The 22,634-nt window shown below is 32.2% G+C and overlaps 1 protein-coding gene across 3 annotated transcripts; it reads left to right on the top strand.

The window, feature by feature from the left end:
- The first annotated feature begins 8,287 nt into the window (after nucleotides 1-8,287).
- Nucleotides 8,288-21,642, top strand: LOC111284588 (uncharacterized). Of its 3 annotated transcripts, XR_002689548.2 has the most exons (21): nucleotides 8,288-9,723; nucleotides 10,272-10,475; nucleotides 11,560-11,664; nucleotides 11,764-11,829; nucleotides 11,920-12,084; nucleotides 12,976-13,050; nucleotides 13,144-13,298; nucleotides 13,630-13,765; nucleotides 13,851-13,920; nucleotides 14,034-14,161; nucleotides 14,248-14,304; nucleotides 14,778-14,963; nucleotides 15,097-15,189; nucleotides 15,317-15,402; nucleotides 15,485-15,551; nucleotides 15,632-15,698; nucleotides 15,785-15,921; nucleotides 18,074-18,165; nucleotides 18,278-18,344; nucleotides 20,690-20,928; nucleotides 21,417-21,642. XR_002689548.2 is itself a non-coding variant. In XM_022873322.2 (20 exons), exons 1-20 carry the CDS (start codon nucleotides 8,512-8,514, stop codon nucleotides 20,849-20,851), a joined length of 3,330 nt encoding a protein of 1,109 aa, XP_022729057.2. In that variant the 5' UTR covers nucleotides 8,288-8,511; the 3' UTR covers nucleotides 20,852-21,363. The 3 variants fall into 3 exon arrangements, 2 of the variants coding, with proteins under 2 accessions (XP_022729057.2, XP_089618337.1); XM_022873322.2 differs by lacking the exon at nucleotides 21,417-21,642 and having other exon boundaries at nucleotides 20,690-21,363; XM_089762211.1 differs by lacking the exons at nucleotides 18,074-18,165; nucleotides 18,278-18,344; nucleotides 21,417-21,642 and having other exon boundaries at nucleotides 20,690-20,986.
- Nucleotides 21,643-22,634: the final 992 nt, after the last annotated feature.

Raw genomic sequence — 22,634 nt, forward strand, 5'->3', positions numbered from 1 at the left:
CATAATAGTTTCATCTTTTGGATCAAATCCAAAAAGCATATAACTACCCTATGGTAGTTATTTTCTAAGTAGGGTTTTATCCACTTTTTTAGCAAACAATTCCTATATCTCCTACTTGTACAGAATGAGTATCAAACACTTATAAGCAAAAAAACATTTTCTCTACTCTTTACAAAAGGTTTATACAAAGAAATAAGCTTATAATCAATGTACTTCAAAAGCTTATTGCTATATGACTATTATGTGAATATAGCACCTCAAAATCATATGTAGTCACTTATATAATTGTTAGGTATGTATGGTAATTTTCAAGTGCAAGTAAAGCAAGTATGCAGTACTCTAGATCCATTCAGTCACATTTCAAGTTTCTCATGATCTCTCTTTTATTATATTACATGATATACTTGTATATTCGTAATTATATTTGACGTCTCAAACATAATTAGTTGATTTGTGAATACAACTAAACATGACACCAAAATGATCTTTCTTTCTTCTAGAATCTCTTCATTTCAATTCAATTGGTATCTAGATATGTCTCATTAGATCAAATTATCTATGACTATTAGTAATATTCTAAGATAGCTAACATTTAACTAGAACTTTAAGAAACAATCTAAAGTTCTTAAGGGTACTAAATATGAGATCCTTTGATCTTTATGGCCTTGTATAACAAAAGCTCTAATCTATTCTCTTGTTACCCTTGTTGTTGAATAATTTACATGTGGTATGAAACATATGCTATAGGTGTTACTATTATTTTCTAATAAGCGTATGTCTTTATCATTAAATATCAATAATGTACAGGTTTAGATACTCCAATATCTAACTTGAGTCCACATATTAAGATAGACAAAGTGAATTAAGGGATTATTCACTTTTAGTCACAAATCATACTATTAAGTGATCTCATCTTGATCATTATCAAGGCGATTTTGTTTTAAGCTTGGACTCTCGATCCATAGCTTAAAACTAATCTCATTTCTATAGTATCAAACCATCGAGATAATTGCTTGTGTGAAAAGTCTAATAATTTGTTCGACATACCTATCAATTCATATAGTATATGTACATATACATATACATGTATGTATGCATCACAAAAAAAGTATTAAACTTTAGTGGCAATAATTTGCATTTAATATAAGTCAACTCAAATGGAAAAATCATAGATTATTCACATGGAACATCTTAAATGGTACAACCTAATCTATGAAACATTTTTCTAAGCATGGACTTAGTAAATGGATTTGTAATTATCTCATATGTAGAAATTGACTTTGTTTTGTGCAATCTTATTTCTCACAAAATTATACTAGTATTTTTATTTTTTATTTTTAGGATCTTTTTATGAATTTGATTGTTACTTGACTATTACAATTCATTAACATTGAATTAGATTCATCTTTCTCAATTCTCAAATGATTCAAAAATCTTATAAGCCAAACAATCTCTTTATTGTTGTTGAAAATGCTACAAATTCAACTTTTAATTTGTGAATAGTTCTATTCAAGTCTCTTTTTTACTAATCCAAGATATAGCTCAATATTCAGTAAGAAGACATAGCCAAAGGTAGATTTTTCTTTTATTTTAATCTATTTTCCAATTGGCATTCACATATTCAATTAAATGCAAATCACTTTCTTGATAGCACAACAAATAATCTATTATGCACTTATTATACCTTAATATCCTTTTCATAGCTTTTAAATGAGATTGACCTAGATTGTTGATATTTGCTTACCAAGCTTATGACATAATAGATGATAAATTTGTGCACATTATAGCATACATAAAGCTTCTAATAGCACTAGAGTAAAGAATTTTTTATCATTTGTTCATTTATCTTGTGAAGTTTTAGGATACATTCTTTGGCTTAGGCCTTTACCTTTTGTTATAGGAGTATAAATGGGCTAGTAGTCTTACATACAGGATCGTTCAAGAATTTTTTTAATATATTACTTTGTAAAAGAGAATAAATCCTTGAAATGATCTTTTTTTATTCTTAAACCAAGTATATATGCGACTTTGCGCATGTCTTTCATTCAAATATGAGGATAACCAATTTTTATCATAGCAAAATATTCCTTATCATTTTTATCCAAGCTCATTTTTATCCCTTTTGACATACACATAGTGAGATAAAATCATATGAAATTATCACTTGATGAATACTAATGTACCACTAACTAAAAGATTTTTAAAACCATAAAATAATCTTAATCATCTGTAAACTTTTATACTATTAACCTCTATCATTAGAATCTATTAGTTGTTTAATATAGATTTTTTTTCTAGTTCTTTATTTAGAAAGGCACTTGTCATATCCATTTAATGTAATTACAAATCTAAACATGTTACAATAGCTAGAATTGTATCCTTTTCGTAGATCAATCAATTCTTGTACATTGTCTTCCATTGCTTTCATTCATTTTTTTTTTCATCAATCAATTCTTGTACATTGTTTTATCTTAGACTCTATATTTTTTCTTTCATTGCTTTCATCCATTTTTTTTTTCTTGACTTGTGAATGTTGTGAAATAAATTTAACAAATTTATCAACTTTAGCCATACTCTCACTTGCATGAGATACTATTAGTTATTGATTGGAAATATGCATTAATTAATTTGCAACTTAACAAATCATTTGCATTCTCAGTTTTACAGAAAGACATTTTTTTATTTTCCTCACATTTTTTTAGAAACTTATTTTCTAGAAAAGAGGCATTTTGAGATTCAAAATTCAATTACACTCTCACTTAATTCTTCACTCATAAACATAAATCCCTTCGAAATGTTTAAAAGTATCTTAAAAAAATACTTTTTTACATTATGGACCTAACTTGCCATGTTAATGAACGAATTCAAAAACATAGATAATACAACCTCAAGTTCTCAGGTTATTGAGATTAAGATTTTTTACTAATCCATAATTCATAGCGAGTAGTTGTAATTGACTTGGAAGATACTTGATTAAATATATAAATAGTTGATAACAATACTTCACCCTAAAAGTGATTTGTAAACTCATTTTGGCCAATAATGACCTAACCATTTCCAAAAGAGTTTTATTTATTTTTTTTATAACATTATTTTGTTTTGGAGTCATTGGAATGGTTAACTATCTATCAGTACCATTTTCATCACATAAATATTTAAACAAATCAAACAAATACTCATATCTACAAACAATTCTCAATGCCTTAATGTTTTTATTTAATTGATTTTTTCACTAAGTACAGATACTTTCTAAAGCATTTTAAAAGTTTTAGGCTTGTGAACAAATCAAATAGACAAAAAAAAAATTTGTTATCATCAATAAATGTTATGAAATATTAAGCTTCACTACGTGCCCTTACATACATTAAGACACATATGCCAGAATGTACTAATTGCAATTGGACTTCAATTCTAGTTTATTTATCAAATGATTTTCTTATCATTTTCCTTGCTAGATAGTTTTCACATAATGATAGATTAACCTTATCAATGGGGTCTTATAATCCTTTTTTTACTGATCTATTTATTCTTTGTTAACCCATATGGCCAAGTCTAGCATACAAAAAATTTGTATGTATATTGGCATCATAAAACTATTTAATAAACATCCAAATCTATAATGATTTATTTTCAAAATCAAATTTATACCAGTGTTATCAAAATTCATTCAAGTCTTAAATTGAGAAAAACAATGATAGCAGCTAAATTTTGTTGAATGTTAAGATCAAACATATCATAATGTACGATAAGAGTTTTTTCACCATAAACATTCAACTTGTAAGTGTAAATGCCTTTTTACTTCAATCCTTAGATTGTTTTCTACATAAATCCATTTTGCTAATGTCTCGTGTTATATGGTTTATAACCTTTGAGTCTTCTTCATCTCATTACATTTACAAGTAACATAACTTTCATTACCATAGTTAATGCATTTGGCTTTTGTTTTGTTCTTCTTAGATTGAACTTTGGGACAATTCACTTTGTCACTTTGATCATTTTTTGGTCTTTTAAAAGCTTTTTTCTTATTCTCACCATAATGCTTATGCTTAAAGCCCTTGCTTCCTTTAAACTTGTGTATGTCAATAAACATCAGCATTAGGCTTCTCTAATTGAAAATGACAAAAAGCATCATTAAGAGTTTTTATACTCTCATTGTAAGTCGATATCAAATGGCAATTTGAACTTTTGGTTTGTCTATCAAAGTGTAAATAACATCTTTTTTTTTTTTTAATAAACTTTGTTATAAGACACTCCACGTCTCTTTTAACAATATCATGCTACTTGAACTTACGCATGTTATCATTCTCCATATTACTTAGCAATGTAATACGAGCAGTAGAGTTTTCTTTATCTAGGCTTCACAAGCTTTTGGTCCTTTCTATGTAAAGACATATTCCTTTACTCAAGCTCTGTTAAGGTAATGTTAAGAATTTTTAAAAACTTTTATTCTTCTAACACATTAGATTTTCATAATCTAGATTTCATATACCCTCATTTAGTAACTATGTACTTAGATATATAAGTCATATTTAAAGGATAATTCTATATTAAGAGACCCATGCATTAATTAATGCTTAGCATTACACATCTATTTTGTCACAATATTACAAATAAAATAATGACAATCATTCCCACAAAAATGAAACCAAAAGGTCACTATGTTCGCAATCAAATTTCATTTTTAATATGTTTGATTATCACTTATTTTATTTCATTGTGCAAAATTTATCATTCTAAGGTAACTTATTTATTAGTACCTTAGAATTTCTACTAACCATGAGGTTACTTTCAATTAATAAGTCATCTTAATTGTCTTCACTTAGATAAACTTCACAAAGCATGCATATATTGAACACAAACAAGTCCTATCATTAAAAATATGCAATGCTTATAAAACTATGTTCTCAATTAATATGTATTACTTGTCTAGTGACTGTGATGGAATCCATACATTCCTATAATAGTTTCATATTATTATTAGCGATCCATGGAGATTTAAGAATTTATGTATTTCACTATGGAGACTTGGGTCGATAAAAAAGGTTACTCTTGAATTTTCTAAAAAAGCAACAAGACTAAGTAAGCATTATGATCATGCAATACAAGGTATCAAAAATTGTATGAAGAACTCGATAATTTGATCATTGAGAATGCTAAAGTTGATGAAACCAAGAAGTTAAATTTTATTACGGGTTCTGTAGCATTTCAAAGTAATAATAGTAATGTTTCATTTGTTGAAATGACTTTACAAGATCCTCTATATGTTATTACTAAAGGATGTCCTCTTTCATTAAAGAAAAAAAGTAGCATTGATAAAAATAAGTAAAAAAAGTAAGACATGTTCATATTATAATTTAAGGTTTATATAAAGCGTATTTGTGATAAGCATCAACAGTTAAAGTAAGTAATAAAGCTAAGCCCCCTCTTATTTTTTTTTCCTTTGTTCTATCTTCTTTAACTTCAAAAATAACATTTTTATTCATGTAGTTTTATGAATATTGCAGTAACAAGTTTAGTTCAATGTAATCTTCTAGCACTATTAATGTGATTAAACCTTCATATTTTATGGTATGTTGATCTTTCGTTTATTTTATATTCTTTCATGATGTACTTTGACTATTCGAGTGGTATTTTATTTTGTATTATGTAGGATATGTTACCAGATATGCTTCCATAAAAAGGTGAAATTGGATTCAAGTCATCATTTTTTGAAAGAATTAGTATATCATGAACTCTCTGTAAATGGCAGTAACCTTTTTATTTTTTATATTTTGCCAACATGATAAAATAATTAAGCAAAAGGTGATTTTTGAGAAATTGCAATGATTTAAGCTTAAGTACTATGTTATTTATTTGATTAATTAAAATATATTTATTTATTTAATAATTTAACTTTGAAAAAAAACCTTTTCCAAAGTTCTCTTTCAAACCTCAAATAAAGACTTCATAAGCTGTAGTTGCCAAAGGGTTACCACCATGATCTAATGCCTATTTTAGTTCAACTATTAACTATAATTGGAAAACGAAATGATGAAGCTCTTAATATAAAAGCAGTTAACCAAGACTTAAAAAGCAACACCTATATCTGTATTCATTCTTAATTTAATGGTATTATAGATTTAAGTATAAATTAAGAAAAATAAATTCAAAATTAACAGGCAGTTTAAAACTGTCATTTGCAAAGTTTTATAGTTTAAAATTAAGTTTGTACTATTATAATCAATGAACCATTAGACAAATTTGGAAATATTTGTTCAATAAATTAGGATTAAATTAGGAAATATTTTAGAACATAATAGGCAAAATGCAAAGTTCAAAAGACATCTAAGTTGCATTTGATACACCCTAATTGTGGCTAGAAATAGAAACAGTACAAACTTAGAATCAAGGTGTATGGAATGCAACAGTTTGTACAAACAATTTGCAACTCAAAATCCTTGACATAGATGGTTATAACTCAAAAAATCATGATTTATAGAAGAAATCATTTTAAAAGCAACCTGGCCCTCAGCATTGGGCTTAATTTCTTTGGCTTAAACAAACTGTTCCACATAACTTGAGGCATCACCATATAATGACAAATTAGTAGTAGGTACTATTGTAGTACCTAGTGAACATAGCATTTGCTTATCTAATTGATTCAATAATGCATCCATTTTCTTAAGAGTTTTTAATTTCAACTAATAGTAAAAATTACCTTCATCAAGTAGAGTTATAGTAGCAAAAAGTCACATACCAACGCTTTGGTTTTGATGCCTTTTAGTCCTGGCACAACCTTTATCAGACCAAATATCAAGTTGGAGATTATTCCTTCTTCGATTGCTTCAATCAATTGTCTTTACTAATAGGTGAATTAAAATCTAGATTAGAGGCAATAGGATTTGTGTTCCTAAGTGGCATCTTATAGTTATGTTTACCTTCATGCTTTGTAATGAAAGTTTTAGGATCATCTGATGCTCTTTCCATATGCTTGTGCATGTTGTATTTTAAACTAGTGCATCTGTAATAACTTTTATGAGCTAGATAATCACAAGAAGTAAGAAAGCAAGCGTAAAAAAACATAATTAGCAATCAATGCATATATAGTACTCATTTTAAGTAAGTATTATAGATGTTGCATCTATTATATTAGCTGCAGGTGATAGTAGTAGGCTCCACTTTTAATGGAGGTCAATCCATCTTCGTAATTGAAAGATCAATAATGGTTTTAAAAAATCTCTAGGTTCTTTTCATTATAGGTTACGAGGAAATTGTGATTGCATTGTTCAGACAGCCAACTGCATACAAAAATGTTTACATTATACCAAAAGTAGCATAATTCATGCATCAATCAAAGTAAAAAGGTCACTCAAAGTAAGGACTAAAATTTTTAACAAAGGGATTTGAGATTGCCACATTAAGGCTAATAAGAAGTATTATATATCAGCTATGATGTGTATTTTAAACAAGTTGAGTTTCAACCTGTGATATGGATTTCTCTTCACCACCCTCTACCCATATTTTCTCCATCAAAAGCCATCTTTCATAATTTCAGAATTAGTAGAACTTTGCACTTTAACACCAAGTTCTTGGATGCTTTATTCTGAGGTGCCACTTCACTAAATTGGTTATTACTTTTCCTAAAGGAAACATATCACAATTCAACATAAACAAGGAGTTTAATTTTAATTTGCTTAATGCTTTCAAATTAAAAAAAATGATATTTGTTTGATAAGCAATAATGTTTTCATTTCACTAGCATGGTGAAACTAATCTCTTCAAACGGTTTTGCTTGCCAAATCCTTAAAGACCAAAAATCCATATCATCCCAATTTTCTTACCTTCTTTTACTTCTAGGTTCATCATCTTTTCCCTCCTTGCTTCCTTTTTCACATTCCCTACTAAGACAAATGGAATTTTCAGAAGTTCCACCAGCATTAACAACTTCAATAGTAACATGTTCATAAGTTAGCAAAGCTTTGCCTTAATATATAATAGGGGAGCAAACAACCCGACTTCATTATGATTTTCAACTATCCCTACCTTTATTCTTTTCATTAGGATTATTACTCCACTGAGATGTTGGTATTTTGAGCAGTCACATTAGAAGTAAATCCTAACCTTTGGGTCCCTAATGTATTCTACTATGCAAGTATTGAATTCAAACTAATTTTATTGAAGCATTTCATGCATGTATGGAACGTGCATAATTCTAGACTTCTAGTAGTATATGTATATACAGAAATTTTCCCTCCAAAAAATGAAAAAAGCCAAATAAGGTGGGCTGTGGGCACTCACACTAATCATCATACACGTAAAAGTACAACCAATCAGCCCTCCGCTCTCTGGCCCTAGTTAGCTCTCTCTCTCACCCTTTCAAAATCCTCATTTTTCCCACACTACCACAGCTCTCTGTCTCTCTATCATCAAACAAATTGTGGACACGGAACAAAACAGAAGAGATAAAGAATAATAAAGAGGGAGACAGGGATCAATACCGTCATCTTCTTCTTTTCCTTCGCCGCCGCCGCCATGGACCAGCAATCCCAGCTCGCCGTCATCTTAGGACCCGACCCGGCTCCATTCGAAACCCTAATCTCCCACTTGATGTCCTCCTCAAACGAGCAACGTTCTCATGCCGAGGCCTTATTCAATTTATGCAAGCAATCAGACCCCGACGCCCTCTGTCTACGCCTCGTCCACCTCCTCCAAGTCTGCGCTCAATCCGAGACTCGTGCCATGGGCGCTATTCTTCTCCGTAAGCTGTTGACCCGTGACGACTCTTATATCTGGCCTCGCCTCAACATCTCCACCCAGTCCTCCCTCAAATTGGTGCTTTTGTCTCAAATCCAAGTGGAAACCACTAAAACTTTGTCTAAAAAGTTGTGCGATACTGTTGCGGAACTTGCTTCCAGTATTTTACCTGAGAATGGGTGGCCGGAGCTCTTGCCTTTTATGTTCCAGTGCGTTTCCTCCGATTCCCCAAGATTACAGGAATCTGCGTTTTTGATAGTTGCGCAGCTGAGTCACTATATTGGGGATGTGTTGACTCCTTTTATAAAGGATCTACACGCTGTATTCCTGAGGTGCTTGAGTGAAAGTTCTAATGCCGATGTCAAAATCGCTGCCTTGAATGCGGTCATCAATTTTATTCAGTGTTTGACCAGCTCATCTGATCGGGATAGGTTTCAGGATCTTTTGCCAGCAATGATGAGGACCTTGACGGAGGCTTTGAATAACGGGAATGAGGCCACAGCTCAGGAGGCGCTGGAGTTGTTGATTGAGTTGGCAGGGACGGAGCCGCGGTTTCTGAGAAGGCAGCTTGTTGATGTGGTGGGGTCTATGCTGCAGATTGCGGGGGCAGAATCACTTGAGGAAGGGACACGCCACTTGGCGATTGAGTTTGTAATTACTTTGGCTGAAGCAAGGGAACATGCCCCAGGAATGATGAGGAAGTTGCCGCAGTTTATTAATAGGCTATTTGCAATTTTGATGAGAATGTTGCTGGATATTGAGGATGATGCTGCGTGGCACACTGCAGAAACTGAGGATGAGGATGCTGGGGAGACTAGCAATTACAGTGTTGGACAGGAGTGTTTGGATCGTCTGGCTATTTCCTTGGGTGGAAATACAATTGTTCCTGTTGCATCTGAGCAGTTGCCAGCTTATTTAGCTGCTCCTGAGTGGCAAAAACACCATGCTGCATTGATTGCCCTTGCTCAGATTGCCGAGGGTTGTGCCAAGGTACACCTAGTGTTATAATATGTTTTAATATTATCAGACAAAAAAAATTATAATATGTTTTAATATGGTTATTGCCATTATTCTAGTTCTTTGTAGTTTGTAGTTATCCAAGCTTTTAGTAAATTCAGTACTCACTTTTTTTTCTTGTTTCAAGTTGTTGTGCTTTATTAGCATTAATAGCGATATGCGCTACGTGACATTATAGGCATGTCCAGCTCTTGAAACTGACTGGTAAAAATTGCTTCCTTGGTAATGCTTAGCCCCACCTTTTCTACTAACTATGGGTCTAAATGCGGTGCTAATGGAGTTACTTGATTCTTGAACGGTGGGATGGAAATTTGTTTAGTACATATTTATTGTAATATTTTTAGCCAAGCTTAATGGCATTGCTTTTTCATAGGATTTAGTTTATGTTTGAAAGAAAAAATTGAGTTAAGCTTAAAAAATGGGGTTACATAGTTGCTGCCTTATGTTTGATGGTCAAAGTAAAGAGTTAGGAAAATGTTCCTTATTTTTATTGAATTTTAATTTTGTTGCTGGACTTGCAGGTTATGATAAAAAATCTGGAACAAGTGGTTTCTATGGTCTTGAACTCCTTTCATGATTCCCATCCCCGTGCAAGGTGGGCAGCTATTAATGCAATCGGGCAATTGTCTACTGACTTGGGTCCAGATTTGCAGAACCAATATCACCAAAGAGTATTGCCAGCATTAGCTGCTGCTATGGATGATTTCCAGAATCCACGAGTACAGGTTAGTTAGAGATAAACAATTTTGCTTTCATGACTCTAGATTATGCTTTTTGACTATTGCTAAAGATTTGTTTCACAGAATTATTCCGTCATGGTGTTAGTTTGGTGCTTATGTGATCTTTAATCTTTAAGTAAAGAGAAACATGTTGAAAATCACTCTAGGCTTTAGACAAAAGATTGCAGCATTTACTAATATGCATAGTGCTTTACATAGAGTATTGTTTTCATCCTAGCTTTCCGTTTCTGTCTGTGTCCGCGTATGTGGCATAACTAACCTCCCCCTCTCTCTTCCTCATGCTCCTCCCCTGCTACAACTATCCATTCCTTTTTTGCAATGTCCTGATTCTAAAGTTGTTTATGGATACGCGTGGTGTCTTTCTGGTGGAATACGTTGCTTTAGGTAAAATCTATTTGAGTGCATTGTTCTTATTTGGTTATATCAATATCTTTATAGTCAGCAAAGTACTTCATATGATATAATAAAAACTCAATGTTTTTCCTGTTTGGAATATTTCAACTGTTTACTAGCAAGTTGTTTTCATCTATCATCAGAATTCACTTGCGGTCATTATCAAAAATTTCTAAATGAGTAACTGATAAGCTTTTAAATAATAAGCACAAAGTTTTTAAATTTCATCATGCAATTCTCTGTCTTACCTCTTCTTGAACGACAATAGAACTTGGACTTTTAAGTGTTGCTAGCATCTTTACAGATTAGCCTCTGAAGGGTTGGATGTGTGCATGAGGGCCTCATAACTGATTGTGAAGGGAATTAATTGATTGGAAAGTCGATGCTGCATCGGTGGCAATTTCCTGAATATTTTGTGGATTATGGAAAAAAACCATCTTTCAGTCTTCATTTAGATATTGATTTAATGATACTTGGTTCTAGTTTATAGATGGACGGAGTTATGGCTATGTTCTGGAAACTAAACGAAACTAACATATGCTCTTTGTGTGAAAATTTAAGTCTTATTATAGTGTCAGAGATTTTTGTTTTTTCTTTTACCACATTTGTTTTGTCAAGATTTTATTGTTTACTATGAATAACAGTTTGTTTTGTTATGTAATATGTGTATGAACAGGCACATGCTGCTTCAGCTTTGCTCAACTTCAGTGAGAACTGCACTCCGGAAATTTTAACACCTTACTTGGATGGAATAGTTAGCAAATTGCTTGTACTTTTACAGGTATGGCAATTGAAGTCATTAATGTCACATCAAGAATGCATAATTTCACTTATTTAAGGGTATTATTGTTTTTGTCTGAATATGAAATATATCATGCAGAATGGGAAACAAATGGTGCAAGAAGGTGCTTTGACTGCTTTGGCATCAGTTGCTGACTCATCTCAGGTATAGTTTTTACCCAAAATAAAGCTAGATTGATCATTAATTTATATCTTTTATATGGACAACTCAGTTCAATGATATGGAGATTTGTAGGAGCACTTCCAAAAATATTATGATGCAGTTATGCCATATCTGAAAGCTATCTTGGTGAATGCGACTGACAAATCTAATCGTATGCTTCGTGCCAAATCCATGGAATGTATTAGTCTTGTCGGAATGGCTGTTGGAAAACAGAAGTTCAGAGATGATGCCAAGCAGGTTGGTAGGCATGTTGAAAAACCATGTCCTGTATCTATTTGATTTCGTTTAGTCTCCGAGTTATTTTCTTAGATCTCAAAAGTTATGGATGGATGATAGAACTTTGAGGTATTTGAGTTTAGTGATACCATTTGTTAGGGAGTGCAATGGTGCAATTTGGAGCAAGTATCCACCTTTCCTTCTCTAGCCTAAGAAAAATACGTATTTCTTGTTCCATGAAAGTGATTGGGGTGGGCTAGATATCAACGTGAGGGTAGTGCCTGTCTCGTTGGTCTATTATTGAATTTTACCACTGATTATATCACATGTGAAGCTAGTAAAATCTGAAGAAATTTTGAATGCTTGCACAAATTCAGATTCCTCGTATACTTGTTGCGGAAACAAACCAAATTTTTAATTATATAATTGCCTGTCCCTGTTTATGAGAATGCAAACTACAGCACCTGCTTGCAGATCTCCATTAGTTTCCACATTTTCATGGGTTTTGGAAATTGTTTCTTTTTTTTTTTTCTTTTTAATTCCCAGTTGATAAGGAAGTGTTATTCAAGTCTCTCTTTATAATATACCACGATGTGCATCAGCCAAATCCATAGCATGACTGAAACTACTTTTTCCCTTTTTGTTTTAAAGTTTATACCTGAAGAGGCATAATGCATATCAATTGTTGTACACTTTCTGTTTTGCGGCATAGACCCACCTTTATCCTTATGAGCAGACCTGTGCCTTCTGTAATTTGTAGCTTGTACTTTTCTTTTTGTTTTTCACATTGTTCTCTGTTTAATTTCATTACACTGCTGCAGCTCTATTGATATTCCCCAAGTATCTGATATCTTGAATGTTCTTCCATTAAAGATAGAAATACTGTTATGTTACTTTTTTCCGTCTTGCAAGGTTATGGAAGTGCTTATGTCATTACAAGGATCCCAAATGGAAACAGACGATCCAACAACAAGTTACATGCTGCAAGTATGCCCATAGCACAGAAAATGCATAGAAAATATAATAATGTCATTAACATGTTTTTTTGTCCTTGCTTATGATGATATCACCATGTTACAGGCATGGGCCAGACTCTGCAAGTGTTTGGGCCAAGACTTCCTCCCTTACATGAGTGTTGTCATGCCTCCCCTTCTCCAGTCTGCTCAACTTAAACCAGATGTAACTATTACATCTGCAGATTCAGATAATGACATTGAGGACTCTGATGATGAAAGGTTACACTTTTTACTGTTTTAACCAATGTATCATGCCAATAAGCAACAAAAATGTTGATACATGCATGTGTATCTTGTTAATCCTCCCCACTCATTTGTATAGATAAAAAATTCTATGTCCTCTTTCCTTTACTTCTCTCTATGTTATGCAGAAACTCTGACACACACACACACACACACACGCAAATGAGCGTGTACACGTGCCACATGGACACACAGTCCTGGCCTTTGCGGTGTTCATCTATGGCTGGTGGTTGGCTTTTTGCAATATCATGTTGTTTTGCTCTATGTTATTTGGTGTTATTGTAAGATTATATCTGGTATTACACAGTATGGAAACCATTACTCTCGGGGACAAAAGAATTGGGATCAAGACTAGCGTCCTGGAGGAAAAGGCTACAGCATGTAACATGCTATGTTGCTATGCTGATGAGTTGAAGGAAGGATTTTTTCCATGGATTGATCAGGTTTGTTTCATTTCATTGTATCGGGTTATTGTTCTAGAAATTCTAGCAATATTGATACTAACGAAAAGGTGAACATATGATGCAGGTTGCTCCAACTCTAGTTCCTCTTCTTAAATTTTATTTCCATGAGGAAGTTAGAAAAGCTGCTGTGTCAGGTATAAGATAGATAATATACACTTTATCTTTTTCTACTTTAAATCTTTCTTTTTTTCAAGTTTGTTAGGCTTTTGTTAGTTCTGTCTTTTCTTATTTTGAATTTTGTTTCTAGCCATGCCGGAGTTATTGCGTTCTTCAAAATTAGCAGTGGAGAAGGGAATGTCTCAAGGGCGCAATGAGACCTATGTAAAGCAATTGTCTGACTACATTATTCCGGCTCTAGTGGAGGCATTACATAAGGTTGTGTTCATGTATTGAAGCTCTAATTGCTTTGTTGATGTGTTGCTTGTCATAGATGAAGTACTTAAATTGTTGTATTCTTGCAGGAACCTGATATGGAAATATGTGCAAGCATGTTGGATGCACTGAACGAATGCATACAGGTTTGTTCTATCAAGAAATGAAGCTAATTATGTAGCATCTCCTCTGTTCATTGTCATATGTTTGAAATTATTCTACTTTGGATACTAATTAACATTGTGGGGCAACAGATGGTTAGAAGCAAAAATTTATTTAAATAAATGAAAACAGGGAAACTTACTTGAATTTGATTGGCTAATGAGTTGAACTAATTCCTGAATTAAACCTGTCATGTTGATTTTTGTTGAAAACTGTACCTGAGTATTTTCCATGGCCAATTTTGAGTTCTTGTTTCTTTTTCTTTTAGTCGATATGTGTAATTAGATAATCAAGAAAGCATTTCAGAGTTCCATTCATGACCTTTCCTCGTTTTAAACCTTTGACCAGAAAAGTTCTTTGGTTTAATCTAACTTTGTCTTTTTGTTATTTCCATCATTTATATTGTATGAATGCATAACTCTTTGTCATCCCAAATTTCTGAGCATTTTTCTTTCAGATCTCTGGTCCACTTCTAGATGAAAGCCAGGTTAGATCTATTGTGGATGAGATAAAACAAGTAATCACAGCTAGTGGAAGCAGAAAAAGGGAGAGAGCTGAAAGAGCCAAAGCTGAAGACTTTGATGCTGAGGAGGGAGAGTTAATTAAAGAGGAAAATGAGCAAGAGGAAGAAGTTTTTGATCAAGTAAGTCTTCAAATAAAATCTATGGTTGTAGGGCACATAAATGACAAGATAACATTTATTTATCTGGTTTTTTTTTTTTTTTTCGAACCATATAGCTTCCTCTTTCTTTCATTAATGAGCATTCTGCTTCCAGGTGGGTGAAATCTTGGGCACTTTGATCAAAACATTTAAAGCCTCTTTCTTACCTTTCTTTGATGAGCTATCTTCATATCTTACACCTATGTGGGTAAGTTCTCAGAAATTTGTTTCTGTTTCTGAAATCAGTATGTAATTGTTGAGGAACAGCCAAAACAAGAATTTTCTTTTCTAAAGTATACTCATTTCTCTCTCTCTTATCTGTGTCTAAAACACAGGGCAAAGATAAGACAGCTGAAGAAAGAAGAATTGCAATGTGTATTTTTGATGATGTTGCAGAGCAGTGTCGTGAGACAGCTCTAAAGTACGCTGCTTAATTTTCTTGTACTAATTACTGTCATAGAGAATTGTCATTTGATGCAATTGCTGTAACATGGTTGAAACAGATATTATGACACATATCTTCCTTTCATATTGGAGGCTTGCAATGATGAGAACCCAGATGTGCGACAGGTCTGTACTTTCTGACTTCTGGTATCTAAAACACCTTAGATTGTCGAGGTTGTCATTCAGTTGTATGATTTATGTTTCAGGCAGCAGTATATGGACTTGGTGTTTGTGCAGAATTTGGTGGACCTGTAATTAAGCCACTTGTTGGAGGTAAATTTTGAATGTAAATTTTGAATGATTGTCTGTAAGGTGATTTATTTCTTGCAAGAATAACATATTTTTGTGACTTTGTCCAGAGGCTCTATCAAGGTTAAATGCTGTAATACGGCATCCTAATGCTTTGCAACCCGAAAATGTGATGGCATATGATAATGCTGTTTCTGCTTTAGGTAAAATATGCCTGTTCCATCGTGACAGTATTGATGCAGCTCAGGTATGGCAGCCAATAAAATTAGTTTTTCTAGTTAATTAGATGATTTATATGAAAAGAAAGGGATCTTTGCTTTGCATTAAACACATGCATGTTTTTGAGCAATCATGCAACTCTCCAAATGCCTTTTCTTGTTGCCATTTTTAATGTACTGTGAGCCATACGCATGGAAACAGTAACACTACTAGCATGGGTTCGTATGCGGTTCTCTATGTTTGAGCTTGAAACTATAGCACATTTATTAAATTGGCTCTTAAGGTAAAGGAGAACCTGGCCCTTAAGGTAAAGGAGAACCTTGGAGAAACTGAAAATAGCTTTTCTTCTCCCTTTACCTCTTCTTTTCTCAGTGGGAAATTTTGCAAAATAAGAAATTTAAGGGGCTTTTGACATGTACATGCATGCCCATTGTTACTTATCTATATATACTTTTATGCGTATATAACTGAACATCAAATTAGGAATAGTTTTATCTTAAAAAATAGATTGATCGCTTTCTTGAGTTTAATTCCAAGGTTGTTAATATAACACCAACAAACATTTCCCTTTTTCTTTAGAAATGGTAAATACCAGTATAGCTTTAACTCAGCGTATCAGTTTGGATTTATTGGTATTTTATAATATAATTATTTTACTTCTCTCCAAAATTTTTTTATGATATTTTATAGAAAGTGTAATTTCAATCAAGATTTAAATTTTGAGTCGATTTTTTCTTTGAGATTCTATTATTTCTGGAAAAAGGGAAAAAGAAAAGTGAAAAAAGGAACTAGACAACTATTCTTCTAATTTCAATGTAGACAAAGTAGACCCAGCTTTAACTTTTAAGTGAATGAAAGAAAGGCCAACACTTTATAAGCCGTGCTAGCCTGATGAAAATAAACCCTAGGTATAGAAAAGCCATATTTTTATTGTTGTTAATACTGTTGTCCTCAACTCCTTATCATAAATTTATCTTCTTCCTTTGCCGTCTGTGTTTGTGCGTGTGTGTGTATTATGCAACTATTTCCCTATCATACCTGCCCCCACCATTTCTATGAAATTAAGTTGTAGAGTTGGAGGATAAAACAAAGCTCTTCTCTGTTTTGATGTGGACTTGTATGCAAAAGAACTAAAAACCCAAAAGGTCTAAAGTTTCTATTTTGATTGACATGAGCTTTTTGGTTGAAAGCTGAGACAACCAAAACATGCTACTGCTAGTACAACTGGTGCATGATGATACAGTTTGATAGAGACTAAATATTGCAGAGAAGAGGATGTGCTGGTTTTGGTTGAAACTCGTGTGAACTGGATGTTATATCAGTGTGGTGTAATACGCTAATCTTAAATGGTATAAAACCACTAGTGATAGGAAAATTGGTGATCTCTCGTCACTGGTAATCCTACATCATTCAGGGTGTGGATGATGCAAAAATGGCAATGTTTTTATATAAACGCCCTTGATCTGTCTGACTACCTCTTTTCTTGTGACATTTAAATTAGAGAGGTGAGGTGTATTGTGTGTCTATCTGATGCCAGTGTATATGTCTAAATGTTAGCACTTTTTTTTTTTTTTATGAGATTACATGTACAAGTATAAAGTACAATATAATGAAGCATTACTCAACATATATTACATAACTATTACATCTAATGAACAACAATAAATGCACAAACCCAAGGAACAAACTAATTAAAACAACAGAGTTGGTCAAAACCCACATATGGTGGGACTTGAACCTAGGATCTTAAGGTTCTAGGGCATCCTCCTTGCCATTGAGACGGGGCCTTGTTGGCATCTTAAACATTGATAGGTGTAAGTTCCTCTGCTTCAACTTCCTTGCCCACGTACACAAACACACACCTTTCCTAGTGGACATTACTCTGAATTGGTATATTAAATGGACATCCATATGTTATTTTACATAGTGTATAATGCATAATGTGTGAAATATCTATATTGCCTCTGAGTGTTGGTTGTTGGTTGTCTCTAGGCATTAATACATATAGATATTCTACAATTTCAGATGGATTACAGTGTTTCTGTAATTATACTTTTTGAACCAATTTTGCATTTTTCTCAAAAACGATATTGTGCATGTCTTTATGCTTATTTTGATGCTTTATTTCTGTTCTCCTTATGTTGGCTTGCCTTGAGCATACATCCTTTGGTATTTGGTAGGTTGTCCCTGCATGGTTAAACTGCTTGCCAGTAAAAGGTGATCTGACTGAAGCAAAAGTTGTTCACGAACAACTTTGCTCAATGGTAGAGAGGTAACTTAAGCTTTGTTGATTTAACCTTACTGATCTGATTTCCAAAGTTTATTGTTCACCTCAATATGCTGTCACTGCCCATTATCAAACAATGCATGTAATATGTGCTCAGGTCAGACAATGAAATTTTGGGTCCCAACCATCAATATCTTCCCAAGATTGTGACAGTATTTGCCGAGGTAAATTTTCAAGTGAATGCGTTAAAATCTTCTTAATTCAAATGCTATTTTTATTTGAGCTGTTTGTTCTGAACAAACAATACACTGAGAAATGGCAAATTTCTATGGTGCAATCTATCTGTTTTATCTATATGGTATTTAGGTATTTAGGGTGTGTTTTGTGCAAGATAATGGACAAAATAGGATAACAATCATCCTATCTTATATCTGGTGTACACTTAAAAGGGAGGATTGGATTGCAAATAGGATGAGTCATCCTTTTAGCATAGGATGACTTAATCCTTTCAAAAGGAGAGGATTATCTTTAATCCCATGGGATTGGATGATAGGTATTTTTACATTACATAGTTTGCCCCTAAAAGTTATATACTTAAGCTAATTGTAGTGTGCCGCATGTCATTGTCTAATTGGAAAGCCCAAAATGGCACTTTTTTTCTTCTTTATTCTATTCCCTTTTACATTTTTTTTTTCTTTTTCTTTCTTTCTTTTTTAAGGTAAAATTCAAATTTCTTCCTCTTCTTATTCTGCTTTCTTTCTTTTACTTTGCTATTATGTGAATATGCTATTAGTAGGTTTATTACCCTTTTTCTTAATATATATTTTGCTTTTTTTCCTTTTATTGGTTGCATAAACATTGGTTTTGCTTGGTGGAAAGAATGGAAAGGGATAAAAAAAAAAAATTTTAGTCTAATGGTTAAGTTTCATAACTATTTTCTTATTTTTAGCTTAACCATTGGATTAAAGACTTTTTCAACCTTATCCCTTTCTATCTTCCTACCAACTACCAGGCAAGGTGTTGAAATAAATAAAAAACAGAAAATGATAAAAGGAGAACTTTTTAGACGAGGAAAGATGCTTTTTTGTGTTTTGTGTTTTTGACTTCATTGAATAAGATTCCAGAAAATAATTAAAAAATTAGACATCTAGACAAAGAAAGATTTATGGTTTCATGAATCTTTGTATTCATACCCTTTTCAAGACGAGGACTAATAAACTTGAAAAATAGAAATAACTATAACAAAAAAAATTGAATGGAAATATGGAATGTTGGATGAATTTTGATACTTAAGACTTATTAAAATAAGTTTCCACAAGTTATAATACTCACATTTGCAGCAGCTTAATCATGTTTCCTATTGTTTAAATTTTTTACATAATAAATTCTATGAAATCATGAATAGAATAATAAGTATTGACAACTATGTGGCTTGTTGATAAAATATTAGAATCTTAGTTTCAATGATCAGGGTTCATTTTTGGTAACCCTACCTATAAAAATAATGTAAATAAGTATATATTAGTTCATTGGTTTAATATAATACTTTATTCTTAAGGCACAGTTTAAATTTTCTTCTTTTTTCTATTTTTTAAATAGAGTTACCTAAGTTATTATAAACATGAATCTTTTGTTTAAATAGTGCATGAAAAAATAAAATTTTGGAGGCATTTTGTCATTTTGAAAGGCATCCTTTTGTAAAAAAAAAGAAAATGTAATTGTTTTATTAATTGAGAAATCATATCACTTATGACTTTCCATGAATGTATAAAATTTGTACTTACATATAGAAGGGTAATTTTGCCTATTGGCAAAAAATCATCCTTTAATACATTTAACCATATATACACCGAACATGGTATAGGATAAAAAAAATTATATTTTGCTCTTAATCTTTCCACACACCAAACATAGGTTGATATTGTCTAACCAATCCACTTTCTTATCTTAATTTACCCCATCCTCTCTTTACTCTACTTGTTAAATGCACCCTTGTTTTATTGTCTCAAAGTATCTCCAGAACTAATTTCACATCCAACTCAGACATTGGAAGCACTGTTGCATGCTTACTTAAACCAAATGAGGAATTTCTTGTCTAGTTCACCAAGGACTTTAGTGGAGCACTGATAGCAAGCATGGCTGTAAGGCACTGGCTTCTTTTTTGTCTCACCTATCTGGCTTTTGTAGCTCCAACGGGAGCATGCATAATACTCGTTACGGTTGAATGCGTCTATGTCTAGGCACATATACAAGTCATTTATTCGTTAATCAGTTTCCTTTGTTTCAGCCCCTCTTCTTAATTCTGTGACGCCATAGAGAATTCATGTGGCCATGTCAAATCCTGAGTAATTCCTATTGTGTTTTATAAGTAGGATGTGGTTGAGTTTTAGCCCTACCCATTGATGCCAAACCTGTCTCTTTTTCTCCTTTCGGTTTTAGGGGTGGGAAAAGGAGTAAAAAAAGGTGCATGTTTCATGTAAGAAGGAATTAACAACTTTGAAAGGATCAAAAGCTGAAACTTTTGAGGCCGTGAAATAAGCCTTTGAGTATGTTCGTTGCTGTTTTGTAGGTTCTATGTGGTAAGGATCTAGCCACAGAGCAAACTGCAAGTCGGATGGTCAATCTACTGAGGCAGCTTCAGCAGACTTTGCCACCAGCAACGTTGGCCTCAACTTGGTCAACTTTGCAGCCACAGCAACAGCTTGCTTTGCAATCCATCCTCTCCTCATAGTATACTGGTTTTGAAGGAATGCAATGTCCTGTCTGTGTGCCGAAGCATATTTATTACCAATTCTTTTCACCGAGAAGGTTCCCATTGTTTTTTTTTGCATGATGTTTTACTCCAAGCCAGCGAAGCTTTGATTGAGGGTGAAAAAGTCATTAGGGCAATTGATGAATCCGGCCCTCACCCCCCCCTCCCCTTTTTTTTTTTTTTTTTTTTTTTGTAGAATGTGCATATTAAAAGTGTTTATTTATAATATTATGAGGTATCGAGTCCGGAAAAGAAAAAGATAGGTGATTTATGGTTTGTGGGCCATTTTTGTGGGATAGTGCATTAGGTTTGAGGGTTGTCAGTGAGGGCAATTCTTATAGCAGTTTTGGTCTCAAATTTTTTTTTTTCGTTTCAGTTTTAACACAATTTCCCGATTGTGATTTATGTATTTGAATGGTTATTGTTTCATCATTGTTGCAATTTTGATCTTAAAAGTAATAAAAATAATGGATTGACAGTTTTCTCTTGTATTTACGATTGATAAAATTTGATCTGTTTGTGCTCCTGGCTTCTCAATTTGTAGGAATTATGCTTGTTGGGGAACGTGGAGTTTCTTTCAGACAATCGTTTTTTATGGCGAGTCGTACAACTCTTGAGCCGATCTGTGCTTCAAATCAGTAGAAGATTATGCCATCTTGATTAAAATAATTAAGGTTGCATTTGTTTATTAATTTTTTGTTAATTGTTTTTATCTGTTTATATTGTAGTGATATTTTTGAACTCATAGTAACTAATATTTTTATTCATTATATTTTTATGTTATCATTTATCATTTCAAATATTTTTAATTAATGCTAAAAATCTTTTCCATGGGTCCTAGAAGAAATTGATTTCATTCCCTTTATAATTTAATTTACACGGAGTCATAAAGTTTTATTAAATTTAAAGCAATCATGATGGAAGAATATCTTAAATTACTCGTGATTTGATTCAACTACTTAATTATTAATCCAAATCATATAATAGTACTAATATGGGTAAAAAAATGTATTAATCTTAATTTATTATTACTATTTTGGCCAAAAAAATATTAATTACTATTATCAAATAATAGTTAACTAGTAGCCAATAATAGCATGATATATTAGTAAAGTGTTAAATTTTTAATTATAATTATTATGATTCAAATCTTGATAATCTTAAATATTAAAAAAAAAAAAAAGCTCATTAAGTAAAGCATGTCAACTTGTTACGTTTTATTGATATTACGGACTCTTTTTATTTCAAGTGATTAAAGTTTAGTAATTAAAAACTTCCTCAACTAATAATAATAAAAAAAACAAATAAAGCAAATACTTAAATTTAATTATTAAATTAAATTAAAATTTAATAATCAATTACTTTACACAAATTTAATTAATTGTGAATAAAACTTATTTTTGTAAACATATGCTAAGAAAGGAAACCTGTGTAGCATTATAAGAGTATGCATTACTCATACTTAGAAGTTAGGATTCTAAGAGTATTTTACAACTTAATATAATGACTATTATAAATAATGTTTCATCCCAAACAGTGAAACATTATATCTATTATCATATTTTTCACTATGGTTGTTAGTAAGCAGATTAACTTTCTCTTAATGATCTTTTCTTGTTTTTCTTTAATTTATTTTGTTAGTGATTGTTATTTTCGAATTTAAAATTTTTATTCTTTGTGTTCACAGATTCCTGGTATTATTCTCCAATAAAAGTTCCCTCTATCTTATAAAACTTATATATATATATATATTTCTATAATT

Source organism: Durio zibethinus, chromosome 6 (assembly GCF_047325235.1).
Source record: "Durio zibethinus cultivar Kanyao isolate XHJ-2024 chromosome 6, ASM4732523v1, whole genome shotgun sequence".
In the NCBI taxonomy this organism is placed as follows: Eukaryota; Viridiplantae; Streptophyta; class Magnoliopsida; order Malvales; family Malvaceae; genus Durio; species Durio zibethinus.